The 19,148-nt window shown below is 45.1% G+C and overlaps 2 protein-coding genes across 7 annotated transcripts in view; one reads left to right on the top strand and one right to left on the bottom strand.

Annotated features, from left to right (window-relative positions):
* Positions 1-819: 819 nt before the first annotated feature.
* Positions 820-5,140, bottom strand: LOC143476631 (palmitoyltransferase ZDHHC13). Of its 3 annotated transcripts, none has more exons than XM_076974899.1 (10): positions 4,859-5,139; positions 4,346-4,481; positions 4,068-4,178; positions 3,657-3,789; positions 2,894-3,072; positions 2,689-2,762; positions 2,437-2,599; positions 2,225-2,307; positions 1,964-2,154; positions 820-1,786 (listed from the first exon to the last, which is right to left on the bottom strand). In XM_076974899.1, the coding sequence occupies exons 1-10, from the start codon at positions 4,971-4,973 to the stop codon at positions 1,325-1,327; spliced, it is 1,647 nt and encodes a 548-aa protein (XP_076831014.1). In that variant the 5' UTR covers positions 4,974-5,139; the 3' UTR covers positions 820-1,324. The 3 variants fall into 3 exon arrangements, with proteins under 3 accessions (XP_076831014.1, XP_076831016.1, XP_076831015.1); XM_076974901.1 differs by having other exon boundaries at positions 4,346-4,495; positions 4,859-5,124; XM_076974900.1 differs by lacking the exon at positions 4,068-4,178 and having other exon boundaries at positions 4,859-5,140.
* A 1,422-nt stretch (positions 5,141-6,562) lies between these two features.
* Positions 6,563-19,148, top strand: part of wdfy4 (WDFY family member 4) — a 39,225-nt gene continuing 26,639 nt past the window's right edge. For 2 of the 4 annotated variants that reach the window (XM_076974898.1, XM_076974896.1), the window contains exons 1-18: positions 6,563-6,772; positions 8,092-8,325; positions 9,432-9,543; positions 9,903-10,009; positions 10,933-11,070; positions 11,162-11,351; positions 12,203-12,392; positions 13,070-13,230; positions 13,954-14,415; positions 14,515-14,613; positions 14,727-14,917; positions 15,889-16,484; positions 16,854-16,944; positions 17,279-17,493; positions 17,618-17,721; positions 18,024-18,255; positions 18,569-18,645; positions 18,777-18,995. In XM_076974898.1, coding sequence (XP_076831013.1) covers positions 6,746-6,772; positions 8,092-8,325; positions 9,432-9,543; positions 9,903-10,009; positions 10,933-11,070; positions 11,162-11,351; positions 12,203-12,392; positions 13,070-13,230; positions 13,954-14,415; positions 14,515-14,613; positions 14,727-14,917; positions 15,889-16,484; positions 16,854-16,944; positions 17,279-17,493; positions 17,618-17,721; positions 18,024-18,255; positions 18,569-18,645; positions 18,777-18,995 — 3,445 coding nt within the window. In that variant the 5' untranslated portion in view covers positions 6,563-6,745. Of the gene's footprint in view, positions 6,773-8,091; positions 8,326-9,431; positions 9,544-9,902; positions 10,010-10,932; positions 11,071-11,161; positions 11,352-12,202; positions 12,393-13,069; positions 13,231-13,953; positions 14,416-14,514; positions 14,614-14,726; positions 14,918-15,888; positions 16,485-16,853; positions 16,945-17,278; positions 17,494-17,617; positions 17,728-18,023; positions 18,256-18,568; positions 18,646-18,776; positions 18,996-19,148 lie in introns of all 4 variants that reach the window. The other 2 variants (XM_076974897.1, XM_076974895.1) reach the window with 1 other exon arrangement.

Below are 19,148 nucleotides of genomic sequence, written 5' to 3'. Positions count from 1 at the left end.
TTAAAAGCTTCAATAACCGGAATAATGTGTATATAACCGGAATAACGTGTTACTTTCTTTAAACAAAAGTCTGTAATATGAGTTGAGAGGGAAAAAAATAGCCACAGAACTTTTGAGAAAAATATAAAACCTTTAATTATTATTTTCTGAAAGATATGGTGTAAGATGGAGAGATTATCTAATTACCTAGTTCAGCATGTGAAACAAAATAAATATTTGATTTATTATAGTCGGCAGTATGTTCTTGTATTAAATAGCAATCATATATCGTATAGTTAAAATATGCTAGAAAGTATAAATTTAACGTGTTTACATAGTTGATTACTCAGCCATGAAATCCGCTTCGCCGAAAATGAAGATTGCTTGAAGGCCTCCGACTGACTGGACCTCCAGACTGAGGGGTCACAACTTACATTCTGTGGACGTTGCTTGACACGAAGGTATGAGACCCACTGGTGTAACAGATAAATACAGACAGCACTTGTGTATTTCACCAAAATGCACGTTTTCTTTATATTGGGTCTGGGTGTCTTATGTCCATATTATGCGGTTTGTGTGTGTTGGGCAAGGTAAGCCGCGTCGGATCAAACTGCCTCATGTTTAACTATAAAAGTTGACTTTTGTTATTTGAACACGGTCGGATTGTTTTACGATATAACTCCAGGTTAAATTCGTGGTCTGGGAGGATGATATTGCAGTAGTTGTTGTATGTTTAGTTCATGGCTTGGCTCGATAACTAGCAAACGTTGAGTTATCACAGGACAACATTGAGCACGCTTAACAAACTGGTTACCTAAGGGAAGAATTACTACAACACAATTAACGGAAAAAAACGTTTTAATCGGTATTTTGCGAAGGTGACTAACCTTAACAAGCATACCCTGTGTAGAATAAGTGACTTTAGTACAAAAATAATGGTCATTTACAGATTACAAAAGAAATATAAAAATGTTTGTGGAATGTTACGTCATTTGCACTATTTCACGTCCCTATTTATTTGCCAGACAAGCAAACGAACATTTAATATTAGTATAACACTTATTAAAACAGGATTATCTCTAGATGGTTGAGTAAAATCTAGACAATACTAGTTATTGGGCGTGGTAAAATATCGTCTGGGACATACTAACCACTGAAATGTGAAAAATGGTTCCTCTCCAACAAACATACAACATTCAGTTTATGCAGTGAAGTTGCTTGTCATTAAGACCAGTAAAATGTTGTATCAATAAATACAATGACAAATGACTCCATCTAACTTTGACTAAACTGAAGATTAGTTTCTCACTGCACTGCCACCGTGTATGCAGTGACTCCTTCAAGGCTAAATGACAACATAGTTGTGTTGCTGGTCCTGACGACTCCTCCCTTCAAACAGAAAAGTGAGAAATGTAGCTAAGCGCTTCTTCCAGGAAAGCTCCTTACACCGACACTGCCTGAAGTATGTGGTGGTTCCACTGGAAATGGCCTCAACCTGCTCACTGAGCAACCACACCTCCCAGAGGAGTGTAAGCACATTGAGGAGGAGGAGCAGGAGAACCCACACCTCCCTCCCTGCCGCGGACATCCAGCCTGCTCGCTCCTCCGTGGCCAGCCTCCAGCTGAGGTAATGTCCAGACGTGCCGATGAAGAGGAGGTGGCCGACGAGCATGGCCAGGATGAAGAGCACAAAGGCACGGTGGTTGTGTCGGCCCACACAGCGGTTCAGGAAGAGGCAGTGGTGGTCATAATCCATGACACAGAAGTCACACAGGCGACAGTGCTTACACTTGTCCACTTGGAACAGCTGGGAAACAAACAAAACTTTCTTTTGATCTTTTTACATGTTCTAGATTTAAAATGGAAAATGTACATTAACGATCTCTTGCATACAGTGAAAGTACTCTTCTGATTTTGACTATACGTCTATACGACAACTTTACGGAAGACTAAGGCACAGCCCTCTGCTGCATTTCTGACTCACCTCACAGTAAATACAGAACCGGTTTGGATTCTGTTTTGATTCTACTAGATCTGCTATGGTGGAGAATCTGGGGTCTGAATCAGATACTTTGAGTCGTCCTGGATCCTGTTTTAGAACCTTCCAGAAAAGCAGAAGAATGAGAGAGAAGTGGAATACTGAGACCTGTAAGAGAGCGTGAGCTGGCCAAATACGTAGGAGGTTAAGGGGCAGCATGAAGTCTCATTTTCTTAATATTAAAACAATTATGCCAGCAAAGGATATTAGGCAGAATTTTGCAATAGAAGCAGACTAAGGAATGCATTATGCCTGCTACCAGGGTTCCAAGGTATACAGGATTTGGTAACCTAGGACCAAAAAAACAAACAAAAATATAATTAAACGCACATTTAAAGGCTGACCAGCAGTGCAAAACAGCAATACAACCTCATGGTGCATTAGGTACCGTGCACCATGATGGTACTTAAACTTCTAACCTCTGATAGCCGCTCATTCTGTGGTACTGAGACAAGATGACTTTTGCTACACAGGGAAAGACCAGTCCACAGAACAATCCTCCATACTCTCCCAGGGATGTTGCTATGAGCAGCACTACTGCCCCAACCAGACTGGGTAACACAAGGGTCCAGTAGTATATCACTGCATTAGGGAGAAGAACCACACTCATTCACATGTCAGCTCTAGGCATATATGGGCAAACATACAGTAACACACAAATACACAACTACCATATGATTCTCTGGGTTTCTGGTCCTTTGGTTTATTTATGAATTGGGTCAGAATTCTGGTGAGCTGCTGATGTCTGCAAAAGTCACAAAACAAATATGAAGACCAACAGGCAAAGTGTTCATGTAAATCGGCATGAAGACAAGTGATGTCACTTCTCTCTCTATTCTGGGAGGAGTGGTTGGTAAAAAGTGGTGGTCAACACACCTAAAAGTCGTTCCGTGGCTACAGAGGTCTAAAGGTGTGAGGCCATTGTGGTTTTTCACGTGTAAAATATGGAATCCTGCACTCTGCAGTAAGAGCCAGCACACCTCAACCATGCCTTTCTCTGCAGCTACATGCAGCGCTGTCGCCCCCTGATGGTCCACAGCATCTACTGCACATCTCTGGTGATGGAGCAAAAATCAATGCTAGAAAATGTTAACAAAATCCCAATCTACAGAAATAATTCAACACTGTACTTGTGTAGCTACTGTAACCTTTAACTGTATTACAGCCTTACCAGGCAGCGACAGTGATTATAGGCTTACAGTGAGTTCACCACTTTGGTCATTTTTACTGAAAGTTACTGCAATCTTTGCCTGCTCCAGTTCAATAGACACATTCAGCCATTTTTGAAAGACTTTAGAAGCATGCTCAGGTTACCATTCTAATGAAATCACCTCATTATTGGGGAAAAAACACTTTAGACATCCATGCTTGTCTAATGCAGTCTAAAGTCAGCAAGCAGACTGTAGTTTTGCACATTGCAACACCTACAGTGTATTTTATATTTAAAATAGTTGACTGTGATTCATTTCTAATCTGGGACTCCATATGTCTTGGCAGACTTCATACTTCAGACCTCTGATTCACACTCTTAAAAATCTGATATAGTCTAAGAAAAATATTGACCAAATGTTTCATTTAATATCTCAAGTAGAATATGAAGTTGCAGCATGCGAAACATGTTGCACGGAGAATGCCTTACGTTTTCTCGTAGAAGGTACCTGGCCACATCCGCGTTGCCTGTGGAAGCTGCCAGGTGTAGTGGAGTGATCAGGAAGTTATCGGTGTCTGAGAAGCGGAACATCTTGGTCTCAGCGAGGTACTGCATGGCAACACTGACCATCAGACAGCAGGAGAGAGGAAGATCAGACCTACAACGTCTGCTCACTGTTATTACCCAGTCCTGACGGTCCACAGTAGTGCAATGGTCTTCGATCATTTTGAAAGTCAGGATTCAAACAATTTCAGAGAACTGAAATGAAGTGAACATGACTTCTAGAAGTTCTTCAAACATGTTAACAAGGCAGAACCCTGTATTCGATAATGCATGGGTAAGACATGCTTTGATTTCAAATGTGCTGTTTTAGCATAGATGTAGTATTTCCTTACTCACATGCTTCCCCCACTAACTGCATGAAGCAGTGCTGTTTTCCCCTGATGGTCCACAACGTGCAAGTCTGCCCCATGCTGCATCATTTTCTGCATGATGCTGATGTTACCATGTCTATTATAAGAAGGTCATAGTTAATTGGTTATGCATGCATACTTCCCATGCTATATGCTTCGGGTGCTAGGAATTTGTGCACTGAAAATATAATATTTTGTTATAGGCTAAAAACAACAACAACCAAAAAAATGGGTAAATCCGTCAGGAATGTGAACACTTTTTACCTGCAAGCAAAGTGAAAGGCGGTTTGCCCCGCATCACAGGGCACGTTTGGGTCAGCGCCGTTGTTCAGGAGCAGATCGGCTACCGGCCGGTTCCCATGAAGAGCAGCAAAGTGAAGAGGTGTGAAGCCACACCATCCTGAGGGGCAGATCCTGAACATCAGATTACACCATTCACCAGTAGAACATCTAGACCACGTGTATGCTCCTTCATAGGAGAACACGACGAATGCAGTAAGACTGCGGTTCACAGTACGCTTAAATATACTATAATACTATAAACAAATGCATACGTGTATAAACTAATAAACGCTGCCCTGTTTAAGACATGCTGCAGGACTTCTAACTGGAGAAACTAAGCTGAAGACACTGAGGAGAAGCGGCGTACAGGACCGACAGGGAGGCCGGTGACATCTCCGACTCTCCGGGGTGAGATGTGGATAAACACGCTCGGCGCTGTCGGTGGTTTACACGAGGCTTTCCGACAAACACAGCCCTCGTTTGTGAAGGACTCACCTCTTTGCTTTAGGAGTGTCCGGTCGTGGTGAAGTAGCTGCACTACCTGTTCAATGTCTCCCCTCTGAACCGCTTCAAATATCCCGTTTCTGGCAGCTGCCGCGTCGGGCGTCATCGCGCCCAGCAGCAACACACCCGCCGGCGCCTACACACACCTACAACACACTACTGCATGCATATTCTCAAAAATAGATATTTTTAAATCTCGTTTAATTCCTAGCCAAACATGCAACCAAGCTTTAAAAAGACAAGCTTGGTCTTTTTTTTTTTTTTTAACAGAACTCCGCCTCTAACATTTGATTGGGTTGAAATATACATGTGATAACAGGCAAAACGTATTCAAACTTCAAAATACAAGCAGAAAACGAAACAATAACAATAGCTCCATGTATATTTATCTATATCTTAATCGATCACCAACCATAAAAATAAATAGGTAGGAGAAGATGAAGAGCGTAGAGAAGCTCCTATAATGTATCCCCCCCCCCCACACACACTGCGGACATGTCCACACAGAATCACTCTTCATGAAGCTCTTATTGAACTGCGTCTTTTAACTGTTTTAATGGACACTAGAAGAAGGTGGCGATGCCGTATTTGAAATATCGCTCCTGTGTTCCCCACAGTATTGTCTGTAGGAGTAGTAGTAGGCCGATCGTTGATATGGTATATTTAATATAACAAGAATATTTTATACTAATAACAAGATAACTTTTCCTACTAGAATGGCGCAACAGTTATAAGCACTTATATATATGATATGATAATCATATATAATAGGGTGACCATATTTTTGTTCGGGAAAACCAGGACACTGTGTAAGTTGTCGAACGGGGGAGAGGGGGGGGGGGGGGCGAACGTAAGTTGTTGGTTCTCCGCCAGTTGAGTATGATGAGGCTCAACTGATGAGGCTCAGGGATTCCGTGTCATACAGCGCCGTGCTCAGGGTCCTAGTGCCTGTAGAATTAATGGCCCGATTAACGTAATTTAAAAACCAGGACATTTCCACAGTTTTAAAAAATATCCCGGGACGCCCGGGACAGGACGTGAAATACGGACATGTCCGGGAAATACGGACGTTTGGTCACCCTAATATATAATGATATATATGATATGATTTTGCAATTCCTCCATTCTTCCTTGATTAACCACACGATGTCACTACAGTTCAAAAAGTGGATTATAGTTTTATGTGCTTCAGCGTTAAGGGCACAGTTATGTATCCATCCAATCCTGTGTGTGTGTGTGTGTGTGTGTGTGTGTGTGTGTGTGTGTGTGTGTGTGTGTGTGTGTGTGTGTGTGAGAGAGTGAGAGAGAGTAAGAGTTGACAACATCAGGAATTAGGAACACGAAAATCACAAAAATCTCAAGAGATACCAAGGGCTGCAAAAGCAGTGGAAGGTGAAAGCCAAAGTGACCCCCAAGGTAACTGAAGCACTAGGGGCTGTGATCCCCGTACTGGGAGAATGGGTCCTGCAGATCTCAGGAACAACATCCAAAATGTCTGTCTAGAAGAGTGCAGTCCCGGGACCAGCTTAGATACAGTGCAGGACCCTCAATCCCCCTTCCATGCATGAACGTAAAATAGACCTGCAGGAGGTGTTTTAAAGGAAAGAGTTGGAATCAATTGTAGAAAACAAAAATACAAAAAAAAAAACTTTTTTTTAACTCCAGGAAGTGAATCACATGACCATGCACAGCTGATATAAACTGAGTTTCTCTTTGTGCAAAGTTCAGGCACCCACTACAGATTAGTCACTGGGTTACTGACGGATTGGAGGTAGTTCCCTAACAGGCGTGCTACAGCCGGCCCCGTACAGAGTGCTACGAGATGGAAGGAAAGAGCCTCACCTCAGCTGGACAGTGCCCAACCAAACCTGGGAGTAAATGGTGATGCCTCCCACCAAACAACAGGTTAGTGTCACATTACAGAAAGTCCTGTTAAACTCGCAGCAGCTCGGTGCATTTTAATGTGTATTATACGTTGAGAAACAGGGCTTTGTACTGCCTGTCATGAGGAACTCAGCTGGGTTGTGTTCGCTATGTGTTGTCATGGTTCACAAGTGTGGTCTTGTCCCGAGGTATGTGTGTTTTACACTGCCCTGCTGTGCCAGATAGTTTTACTCTAGCATGCAAGAATGCAACTAATGAAGCCATGATCTGTGTATGAGGAAGCTTGGGTGACTTTAAAACTTACGTACTTTCCCAGCACTTAACGCGGTTTTGTAACACAGTAATTCAGGAGGTAGTGCGTTTTGTGTCTGTTTGGATCACGTTCATGTAGGTGCTTTGGTGAATGTTTATTGCAGATGTAGTATTTTTCTAGGAACTGAATTATCCTTCCTTTGCCACAGTAAGCACACTCTTGACGTCACAAGATCTTATTAGTGTGTGATGTGAACAGCCGATTGTGAGCTGTGGGAGACATGAGGAGTTGTAAATTCCTCCAGTGCTTTGTTGGGCCCACTGAACTAATTGTTAGCTTGTGAAATGATAATTAACCAAGAAAGCTGTCTGCACTATCAGGTAGTGTAATAGAAATTTTGCATTGTGCCCTGTAGATGTTCTCTACAATTCAGAAGGGCGGTAGTTTATCCTCAAACAGGAACTGGATTAGGATTACAGAATAATGTTTCACATCCACTGGTTTTCTTATTTGTGCGGTGCAGCTTACATGAGGGTGTCATTTTATTGGTAAGTTGAATCTTGGTGGTTAGAGTGTTTGCCTCTCAGCACCAGGGTCTGGGGTTCATGTCCATACCTGGATGCAGTTTCCATGTTCCTCCCGTGTCTGTGTGGGATTCATGTAGGGGTTTCCAGTGTCTTCCTACAGTTCAAGAAGGTGACAGTTAGATCATTTGGATACTCTAAATTGTCCGGGTGTGAGTGTGTGTGAATGACACACGTGCAGTGATGGATGATGGGCCATCCTGGGTGGTGACCTCTCTCCCATATCCTGTGTCTGATGGAGCACTCCAAGGTGCTGTGGTTTCCTCGTTGATGATACACCAAGTGCTGTTCTCATTGTGGTGTATGTGTGTTGATTGTGCACAAAATATGAATTTGGATTGTAAAGTGTCCTTGCATATCAGAAAAACACTGACTATTGTGTAACTATTATTAATGTAATAATAATAACTATTAACAGTGTAACAGTATTAACAGTGTAACTTAATAATAATAATAATAATAATAAGCATTATAATAATAATCCTTTGACCCACTTTCTGAAGGAAACCAGTGGAGACATGGAGAGGATAAACAAGCAGAATGGCGCCTGTGGGGACATGGTGGAGGTTACAGAGCGGAAGGGAGACGGAGCAGACCCGGAGTCTGGGAGACAGGAAGGTCCTGCTGTGGGGCCGGACGGGACGTCGCTCCTAAGACAGCAGCTCCTGCAGTTGGGCAGGACATCAGCAGAAGAGCGAGAGCAGCAGCTGGAGCTGCTCCTGCCCCTGTTCATCCAGGTAATGCCCCAGAGGGACGGGGACAGGGACGGGGACAGGGACGGGGACAGGACGAGCTAGTGACGTAGCTAACCTGCGCTAGGGTGGCACGGTGATGGTAAATAGTTGTGCGACCCCTTTGTCATAGGAAATGACTGAAATCTTGGCATGAAAAGGTCTCAACAATAAGATCTCAATCTCTGTGTATTTACGTAAGTGGTGAGATCTACTGAAACATCCCCAAATCACAAAATAATGGACACAGTAAAGGACAAAACAACCTGAATCTTCCTGTAGGCCTGCACAGTAGTATTTTAAAATACTGAGGCATATGTTTGCAACCTGAATTGTGCAAAAATAGCCAGAACAATGAACTTTTTCTCACTCACACATATCCGTACACAATCATCAATGCTATTAGAAATGTGCCCGAAAAAAAGGACACCTGCCAGCCAATCAGAAATGTGTTTTTTATGAGACCATAGTGTGAACAGTGATTATTGTATGATGAGAGTATTTCACTTCCTCTGAGCTGAATGCAACATCCTTTATTCTCAAGGAGGGAAAACTGCATAATACCGAATGGTATTCAGTGGTTTTGTATTTCCTCTGTAGAATCCAGGGGCGAATTGCTTTGTGAATACCACCAATCTGACTTATAACTGATAAGTGTTAAGGTTTTCTATACATGTGTGTGGGAGTTTAATGTGTGACTGCATGACTAGTCTTGCATTTCAGCCAGGATTTGCAAACACGTAAAAAGCTGTAACATGTAGTCTAAGCTCCACTGAAAAAAAGAATCTTTGTCATAAGACAGTTGTGTAGAAGCTACCCATGCACTACTCATGCACTGATCTCACATATACAGAATAGAGAAATGAAACTTCCATCTGTGCTTTTGAAAGTGCAGTGAACATGTGGATGAATTTCATGTAATACCACAAAAGTCTGCTCTGCACAAATGACAGGTTCTGATACACAGAACAACCTCTTAAAACATTGTTTGCTATTTTTTTTTTTTTTTTACCATTTTGTCACTGAAACAAAGGCAGTACTGTTTACCATTTCTTGTACATTGACCAGTTCCTCAAAACAGCAAATTAACTTCCATATCTGTGCTCTTGAAGGTGTCTGAGAACAGCAGCGGCTCTGAGGACTGGGATGTGCAGGGTCTGGCCTCTCAGCTTGGACATTCACTGGTGTATCACATTCAGAAGAGAGTGGCAGAAAGACCTGCAGGTACCCTCTGCCCCCCCCCCCCCCCCCCCCACAACGGCTCCTAGTCAATCATGTGTTGGAGGATGTGGGCATGGGGCTTGAGAAATAAATGAGATTTAGGTGTTGGAATATTTTTAAGAGCTGCTTGCTTTTTTATTGAAGGTACTAAGCACAAATTTGTTTGTAGTGTTGTTAATCCCTGATCTTGCACAGTTAATCCAAGTTTGCAAAGCACTGTTGGGTGTGTTATTTAAATGTTTCGGTCGTGTTTATGGGTACTGAAGTAAACAGTACACACAAATCTGCATGTCTTTTTACATTTACAAAATTTACATTTTTCAAAATGCTGTCTCTAATCTTTATGTTTGCGTTTACTATAGAGGAAGCACGCCATGCGTTGGAGCAGTTCTTTCAACGATCGGAGCATGGCGGCAACACGGGCTGGCGACGGCTAAAGGCCACGTCTGTTCTGTCTGCTAGTGAAGCTGTGAGTGACACTACCGTTTGCAGCTACACTCACAACACGTTACTGGAAGCACTATTACACCACCACTCACTGGCCACTTCTTCAAAAAGGGTTTATAGGTTGCCACTTACTAATTGTATACCAGCTTTTGCTGTAGAAAATGTGCCAACAACTCTTGTCCCCACATCACTCTTTTCACCATTAATTTTTATTTGAGCAGTGAACGTTGCTGGTAGATCCGTCAAGCTGACCTGGTAGTAGTGACACTGTAGTGAGTTATTTTTAAAGTTTGACAAATGGAGTTACTTCCTATTCAGATACCACGACAAGTGGCTAATCATATGACTAGCTGCAATACCGCCCTCACACTATACCGCTTACACAATCTTGTCTTTGTTGGTAAGGATATTTTGGAGTTTTGTTGAATTTCAGTGAGGGAACTGTGGTAACTGCGCTGTGATTAAGTAAATTGTGTAAATCTTTTTCATTTAATGGATGAAATAAATTTCATAATGTGTAGAAATGTGCAGTACTGGTCAATGTACAAGAGATGGTAAACAGTACTGCCTTCGTGAGGGTGTGCTGATGGCCACACGGTGCTCTTCTGTGTGTATGTTACACTCAGCCTGGCGGGCATGAGCGTAGCTAGTTACGTAGCTAGTTACGTAGCTAGTTAAAGTTCTTGTCGTTACGTTTGGGGTTCTTGCAGGAGGTCTTTTTAAATTGCACACTTGTTAATTCAATCAAGAAAATGTTAAAAGAATGCAGAAATATTTCAGAAAAAAAGTTAATTGCTCAGGCAATAAAAATTTTCATCCACAAATAATTATTTGGCAGTGCGAAATAACGGTTTAAGAAGTGATTTAGTCTTACTTGGCTGCAGCTGTCCTTTAACCTTTAACCTTGATGTGAACCTGAAGTGTGAATGTGACCTCTGTTCACAGGGAATGACCGCTGCCATCGAGTCTGGACTGGCTTCAGCTTTAGTCAAGTGCCTGTATCTGTTTGTGACCTTGCCACCCCGCAAGGTCAAAGGTCAGGCGGAGGATGTAAAGTGCTCTTTCCAAGCCATATTTACTCAGGTAGGACACTCCTGATCATGCATTGACCTCAGGTTGTTGCGAAGTGGGCAGGTGTTCTGAAACGTCCCGGCTGTGCCGTGCGACCTCACAGGTGGTGCTACAGCTGTGTAGGCAACGGAGCTTCGTGGAGGAGCTGGTGGAGACGCAGGAGCTGCAGTGTTTGATCATCGCCCTCACCTCCCTCTGGGACCAGTGTAGCCCCACGTGGAGGAGGCAGGCCTCACGTGTGCTCAGGGCTGTGTCAGCAGCACAGCTTCCTAACACTGTCCCAGCACTGCAAGGTCAGGGCTCACACCTGCACACACATACACACAATCACGCCAGTCGCCGAGACCTGTTCTTAATGTACTGCTGTGTTGATCCAGTTAGTTAAGTGATCCAGAGTGTTAAGCAGTCTACATGCACTATCATGTAAAAGATCTGGTCACGTCCTAGCTCTTTGTGTTTATAACTATGTTATGTGTACATCCATAACATTGCAGTACAACAGTACGGGCAGTAGTGTTATTAGATCAGATTAGATTTCTGAAGAGGTAAATGGTTTATGGCAGCTTTTATCGAAAGAGTATTAGCAAGATGTTTGTTTTTTCATTTGGATAGTTATGTAAATGTGACTTCAGCTTGTGATATGTGCTCATTTAAGTAGCTCCTGCAGTCACCTGGTAGTGCAGGTAAGCCCATGGTTCCATGATGGTCAGGTGAAGTTCCCAGGGAGCACATATACTGGTCATACTGGTAAAGATGAAGGCTGCCCTGGATATGAGTGTCTGCCAAATGCTGTTAATGTAAATATAGTCATCAGTGGTCCCGTCAATCTCGTTGGCTTTTTCATGATTCCACCGTAATTCACTTGACTGTTCCAGACCTCTGATTATGTGATTAAGTGTGTGGTCACATATTCTTCTAGGACAGGATCTGTATTGGACATGATCTTATTAGGAATGGCTAATTTGATAGTTTAAATAGGAACATCACATCATGCTCTAATGACATTGGCTGCTTGGACAGAATCATGGGGTATCGTGGAAAACAGTGGGGCAGAAACTGAATAAACATGGCGAAAGTGAACAACATCATATATACACTTTGTACACGTATTATTTAAACTGCCATTCCCTTGTCCTCTCCGTAGCAAAGAACGTTATGAAGCTCTGCATCCAAAATATGCTGAAACTGAACGATCAGGTCCCTGGGCCCGTCCTAGCGGAGGTGGCAGTCAGTGTATTCAGCTTTGTGAAGGACTCCTATCCACACAGCTCTGCTCTTCTTGAGGAGTTTGAGAACAACGATGGCTACACTGTCCTCCAGCTCATCATGACACGGTACGTCTCCACACGCTCAGAAGACGCAGCAGAAAATACACACATACGTCGAAGCGTGAAGGTAGTCACCGCTCCCAGTGAATTCTCTTGGGATTAGCGTGTCCGCTGAGACTTTTCCCTCCTCCTCTCTCCCTCTGACCTTTCTTTTCCAGTTCCTCTACATTCCAGGGTGTTTAATAATGAAGGCTGCCGTAATGAGATCAGTAGTAAATTAAGCTCTGTGTCATTAGGGATTGTGTTTGCTCTCTCTCTCACTCTCCGTGCTTCGGCACCTGTTCACAGAGAGGTCACCACGGGGTCACACCTCCCACATCCCGCCCTGTTTATTTACATAGCCTAATTATACCGAGGACCTTTCACTCCTGACTGAACATTAACTACAGGGCCCCGACACCTTTACTAAGAGAAGTGTTCCTCTTCAGCAGTTGCAGTGTTTGCAGATTTCAACAGGCTTTTCAATGGCAATGACCAAATGACTTGTACGTTTGTCTTTTTTAAGGTCCATGGCTGCCTGAACACATTGTTTTCTAACTACTCATTTACAAGTCGAAACATTTAGCAGCTCCCACATAAGTATCAGATGGCATGTGCAAGTATCAGATGAGATGTGCAAAGCCATTTGTGGCAGAGATGTGCAAAGCTGTTTGATTGTTTTGGGGGTTTTTTTTTGTTTTTAGTTGTGAGGAGGAAACGGTGGAGGAACATTTCGCCCCTGTGGAAGACCTACTGGGCCTCCTCGCCTCATTCACGTTGTTTGGCAAGGCAGAGCTAAAGGTGGTTCTGTGTGTGACCAATCCACAGCCACCGGGCTTCAAGTTCGATCCCCCCCTGTCCAAAGGTAAGAGCCCGGCACGGACACCAAGCTATGAGCTGCACCCCCCCCCCCTCCCAACTCCCCCCCCCCCCCCCCCCCACCCCACCACCTCCTGTTAACAACAAGGCAAAGGCAATTATGTCCAAGATGATGAAGTGTAGCCCTCATCGCTAACCCACTTAAGATGCCCTGCATCCGTTCTCCTGATCCGTACCACAGTCCACCATTTATCACCAGGCAGAGCACCTCACTCTTGAGAGAAGGAAACACAGCCTTTTTCCTAGCGTGATTCCATTTGGCCCTGATGTGATTTTAATTAAGGGTGAAATTCAATCGTATTAACCTCCAATTATATATTTATTTCCTCTAAACATCGGTGCATTTTTGTCCAGGGAGCCAACCATTCTTTTTTTAATGCTTGACAGGGTTTTATACACATTTGATTGTGGATATAATGTTTGTTCATACTTATTCATGCTTGAATAACAGTTTCAATCCATCTGTAGGCGAGAAACTTAATTTAAATGTGTTTCACCAAGTATATGGGCAGCCAGGTATTTGCAAAGTCATGGTGCTTTCTGACTTTACCAGATTTAATATATTTAACATGGTTGGGGGAAAAAAGACAACATGTTAATACATGACGCTTTGTGCTGTATCCACTAAGTTTCAGATAGAAAAAGGGCGATTCCAGCTGTTTCCCTCAGGCTTGTTATTGTCAGATATAAGAACCGAGTTCTTCCCCAGGCTCCACAGTGAAGAACCTCAAAGCTTTCCAGATCATCCAGTCCTCGTTCCTGCGATCGGGCAGCGCTCTGATCTGTGGTCAGATCTTGCGCACGGTGCAGACCATCTGGTCGTGGGACAAGGCCAACTTCTTCCTGTTGGAGTGGACCCTGCAGTCGCTGGCCCGGCTGGCCGAGTGCGTGTGGCAGAAGCCGGCGAGCGTGCACGGCCTGTTCTTCCAGCTGCTGGAGACCGTGGTCCTGCGTCTCTCCTACATCCCCCACGACGTGCTGAGGAAGGTGCAGGTGGTGCTGAAGGAGGGCCAGTCGCCGGCGTTCAGCGAGGCGGCGCTACGCTGCCTCCATCGCCTGGTGGACCTGAACGGCCTGCTGGCCGACGTGCTGAGCGACGGGGGCCTGATGGAGCTGCTCCTCCTGGAGCTGCGGAGGAGGGCCAAGATACTGAGGAAGGCCGGAGTTACGGGTGAGGCCCCCCGCACGCTCGCTACCCTGTGCCTTTTCGGTTCACGCGTGGAGGGTGTGGAAACCCTGGACGCTGAACGGAGGTTTTCCTTGTGCACAGGGAAGACGGAGCTGAGGGTGGAGGACTGCGAGAGGCAACTCACCACCAACATGTTAAATGTGGTTGCCGCACTGTCATTGAGATCCATCAAAAACACAGGTATGGTGAAGTTACTGTCATGTTAACGTCTCCCGGACTATTTAACTCTGCGCAGGCAGAACTTTTTAAACGCAACAGCTAATGACGTACGCTCTCTCTCACGACTGCGTCAGTATGCATAAGGGACTTGGGGATGATTCCCTATATAAAGATCTTCCTGGATGACGAGCAGTTCCGTGGTCCAGCTCTGTGCGTGCTGGAGCAGCTGGCCCAGATGAACCCGGAGATGTTCATGAGCACAGCCGTGGGAGTGCTCTGCTCGTCCACCGAGACGGAGCTCCTGCTCAAACGTGACCTGCTGCAGGTACGGATCCTGTTCCTTCACCTTCTACTGCTTCTGGACTCTTCTGTAGACCTTCATGGTCTTGGAAGATGTTCTGGTTCTTGTTCTGTGGCCATGAGCTTCATCTCCTTTATCCCATTGTCTCTCTTCCTTTCCTCTCACGTGCACACACGTGTATTAAGAGGCAGCAGAGTAGGGAGTGGTTGTGTGGTGGGGAGTGGTTGTGTGGTGAATCCAGCCCCAGTCTTTGTTGGGGGCTACTGTCAGATTCAGGTTTTATATTTTAATTTTAACAAATTGTAACAATTTTAGCGCATAATAAGTGTGTGAATTTATTATCCTAGCCTTTGGGAGCCTGATTACATTATAGACAAATTCAGATTGATTTGCTAATATACAATTAGCTGTTATCTCAGGCTCGATTTGATTAGGATCACAGTCTGGTGGTGTGACACACCGAAAATTATGAGCAATATCAGATCGGTGGATGTGAAAGAAATCTAATTTTACGTAACCAAATTAGCCAGTTACTGTACATGTCCATTTTTTAGGATCAAGCACAACAATACTAACTTGCAGACTATTAAAGTGTAATTGGGTTAAAGCAGGTAGCAATTGCATTCAACCAGACCACTGTGTGAAATGTGTCAAAGCTATTCTGATTACTTCTATTGGTCCTAATTAGTTTTGAGCGTCATATTATGACACATTAGCTCTTTGATGTATTAGTATGGTAAAATGGCTAAACCAATAAAGGCTAAACCAGTTTCTGCTAAGCCCTGTGAAACTGGATCCCCACTTAACAGCCTCCTGCCTTTTTTAGAGTGATGTATCATTTAACACATCTCAGTTTTGGCCATTAACTGTCTTGGAGAGACCTTAAAGTAATTAAACTAATTGTGATATTGATGATCACGCAGAGCAAGAGTATTCCACGAGCTTGAGCAAATCCATACTTTGTATTGATCCCTTTCTACGTCTCCCGTGCTCAGTCTATCCTGAGAGTGCTGGACAACCCGACCAGCTTGAACGCTTTCCGCACGGCATGTGGCTTCAACGCCCTGCTCTCCATGGTGGTGGACATGGAGGGTGCGTTGCTGGAGCAGCCGGCGGGCGTGTGGGCCTCCGTCGCCTGCCGGGACCTCATGGACCTGCTTCTGCTCGCCCTGCACACGGTTGCCCTGGCCGTGCACCTCAATCCCATCAACGCTCACTTCTTCCACGCCGAGGGCCAGTACGAGCGGCTGGCCGATGCTCTGCTCAGGCTGGGCTGCTTCCGCGGTGGGCCCCTGGCGGAGGACGACGCGGCCGCCGATCACAGGAGCTTCCAGCAGTTTGTGGAGGTGGCCGAGGGTCCGGGACTTCCCGCTCCGCTGCAGAACTGCGTCAGATTGCTGAGCTTCCTGGAGCGGTTTGCCACGGGCGTCTGCACGGCCGCAGACCCGTACCCCGGGCTTCAGGAGGTCGGGCAGAGACGGGAGACTGTCTCCAGCCACAGCTCCGGCGAGGAACTCGTCCAGGAGGACTTCCAGGGCCGGGTCAGGAACGAGGCACTCAGTCTGTCGTCTGTCTCTACAGAGTCGGGGAGGTGGGTGTGTTGGTGACTTACATGATGTACACAGCAGGGTCTCGCCACTTACACTTTTACCCCACTGGAGTTGTGGTTTGAATCCCAGACAGGACACCGTGACTGTGTGTGAAGTGTAATGGCACATAGCTTCTGTCCCTACAAGTCACTGAGGGGTTCTCCTACGATCTCCTCCACTACACCTGCCTTAAAAGAAAACAATGGCCATATTTGTGTGTAAATAAAGTTGGCCACAGTGTTTCTAGAGACTACAGTGGCACAGAAGAACCATTAAATGAGGGTTGATTTGGCAGTCATGTTGACGACAATTTTAGATTTGGGATTATTTATCAAAGTGGAAGACTTGATGAGAGGTTCCTCTGTGCTCAGGCTCTCCTGTGATCCTGTGATATTGCACCCTGGGGGAATTAAGATCATCATGACTCTACTTACCCACATCTACTGCCCTGGTGACCCTCAGGTTAGTAATAATCTGAGGTTAATTTTTACTCAAATACTTAGGAAACTTGTAATCCCGTCCCTAGATTGAACAAGTTTGTGAGCTATTGTGCACTTGTTATAGTGTTATTTGTGATGCACATTAATAATTAAAACACAATAAAATAATGCAACTAAAATAACTGATTATCAAGTGCTGCTTATAATTTAAAGCATTGTTGATTTAATTGGCCATGAATGGCATTGATGTAAGAAAATATAAACATACACTGAGGAGACACGTGCACATTGGCCTCTCCTACGCAGCACGGTAACGCAGACGCCGTCTCGCTGTGTTCGCGCTCTTCCCTGTCTAGTTGTCTGCCGAGCTGCAGTTAGCCGTGGCCCATCACGTGCAGTCCATGGTGAAGTCGGAGCAGAACAGGCAGATCATGTGCGAGTCCGGCCTGCTGGCCACACTGCTGAGGAACTGTGGGACCATCCTGAACAGCAGCACCCTCTCGCTGCACCTGCCGGTGGTGCGGGTTCTGGAGAAGCTCGCCTCCCAGTCCATAGACCACAAGTTCCTGAGGTGAGCTTCAGGCAGGGCAGATGTGCTTGTGTGATGTGCAGAGTATCTACAGCTTCACACGCTCACGTATTCCATACCGTTTGTGGACTTTGTATTAATGTTTGCGGATTGTTTTTTCTTTCAGACACTTTCTGTGTTTAGGGGATCCTTTTAGATGCGGGACTGAGAAATGTGACCCCACGGCCGAGTCTGAGGCAGCGACATTATACCAGAGTCCTCTCACTAATGGTACAGGTACACACCTGTGGGCAGTCATGGCCTGGTGGTTAGGGAACTGATCTTGTGACCGGAGGGTCGTGGGTTCGATTCCCAGACCTGAGGCCTTGACTGAGGTGCCCCTGAGAAAGGCCCTTAACCCTCAATTGCTCACTTGTATAAAAATGTAAGTCGCTCTGGATAAGGGCGTCTGCCAAATGCCATAAATGTAAATGTACACACGCTCTTCCTTTTTCTGCTTTCTGGTTTTGAATCTCTTTTAATCTGCAGTTTGTGACTAGCATCTCTTTTTGTTGAACGTTTACTTCTTTAAGGTCACTGTGGAGATCTGGCAAAAGATCTTGCAGATGGTGATACAAAAGTCTCCAAGAAGCCTTTAAAGAGGAGTTTCAGCTTACTGAAGACGTCCTCGGCTGGCGGCGTGCCCGTACCCCTCCACCGCATCATTAGCCTCGTCTCGCTGACTTCACCCCGCAGCCTGCGGCCACACAAACTGTCTGTCTCCCCGTCCTTTGTGGAGTTTGACATGACTGACAGTGGATACGGGTGAGTTCCAGCATCCTGAAAGCTGACACCAGAGGTTCTGTGGAAATTCTGTTAACCTGCTCATCCCTGACTAACTAAAGCCATCTGAAGCCTAACAAATATGTCTGCCACATGAAAACACATAATGATATAGCAATTGAAATGAATTCTGTACACTATTACAGAAAACTAATTGTTAATTACGGCAACTAGTATAACCAGCCTTGCAAAATCATGCATTAAATGGGTCAAATGCTCATTATCTGGTAAATGTACAGTGATCCTGATATTGTAATTGTACGGGTTCATGCATCCTTCTATTATGTATTTTCAGGTGTCTCTTTCTGCCGTCTCTTGCAACAGTAAAAGGAGTCAGTGCAGACACCATCCCAACTGGAGGCATTGGCAGTGGTGAGAAACCGTCGTGAACCGCAGAGATTTGACGACAGAATAAAACAGAAACAGGCCTGATTGTAGAATGTGGCCTGACGTCATACGCTCGATGTGATGATGTCGTCCTCCTCTTCCTCCATTCCGCTCAGACTGCCGAGGCTTCCCGCCCAGCGCTGGCCTGTCGTTCTCCTGCTGGCTCCTGATTGGCAGGTTCAGCTCCGCCTGCGACGGCCACCCTGTGCGCCTGCTCACTGTAGTCCGTCACATGTCTCGTGCCGAGCAGCAGTTCAGCTGCCTGTCTGTGGGCGTCTCCGCCTCCGACGGCTGTCTGGTGATCTCCACCGAGGAGGAGGCCTACCAGTTCTTAGGTGACGACTCTACCGCGACCTCTTTTATTAACACGGGAGTGGAGCGGAGTGATTATTACGGATGGCACTTTTCTTCTTTGTATGGGCCTGAAATGTCAAGCCACTACTTATCATATAGTAGGCGATGTCTAATTCTCTCTGTTGAAGTTGTGG

This window comes from Brachyhypopomus gauderio, chromosome 15 (genome assembly GCF_052324685.1).
Source record: "Brachyhypopomus gauderio isolate BG-103 chromosome 15, BGAUD_0.2, whole genome shotgun sequence".
NCBI classification, from domain to species: Eukaryota; Metazoa; Chordata; class Actinopteri; order Gymnotiformes; family Hypopomidae; genus Brachyhypopomus; species Brachyhypopomus gauderio.
The sequence above is the reverse complement of the archived record's forward strand: the minus strand, read 5'-3'. Positions and strand labels throughout refer to the sequence as shown.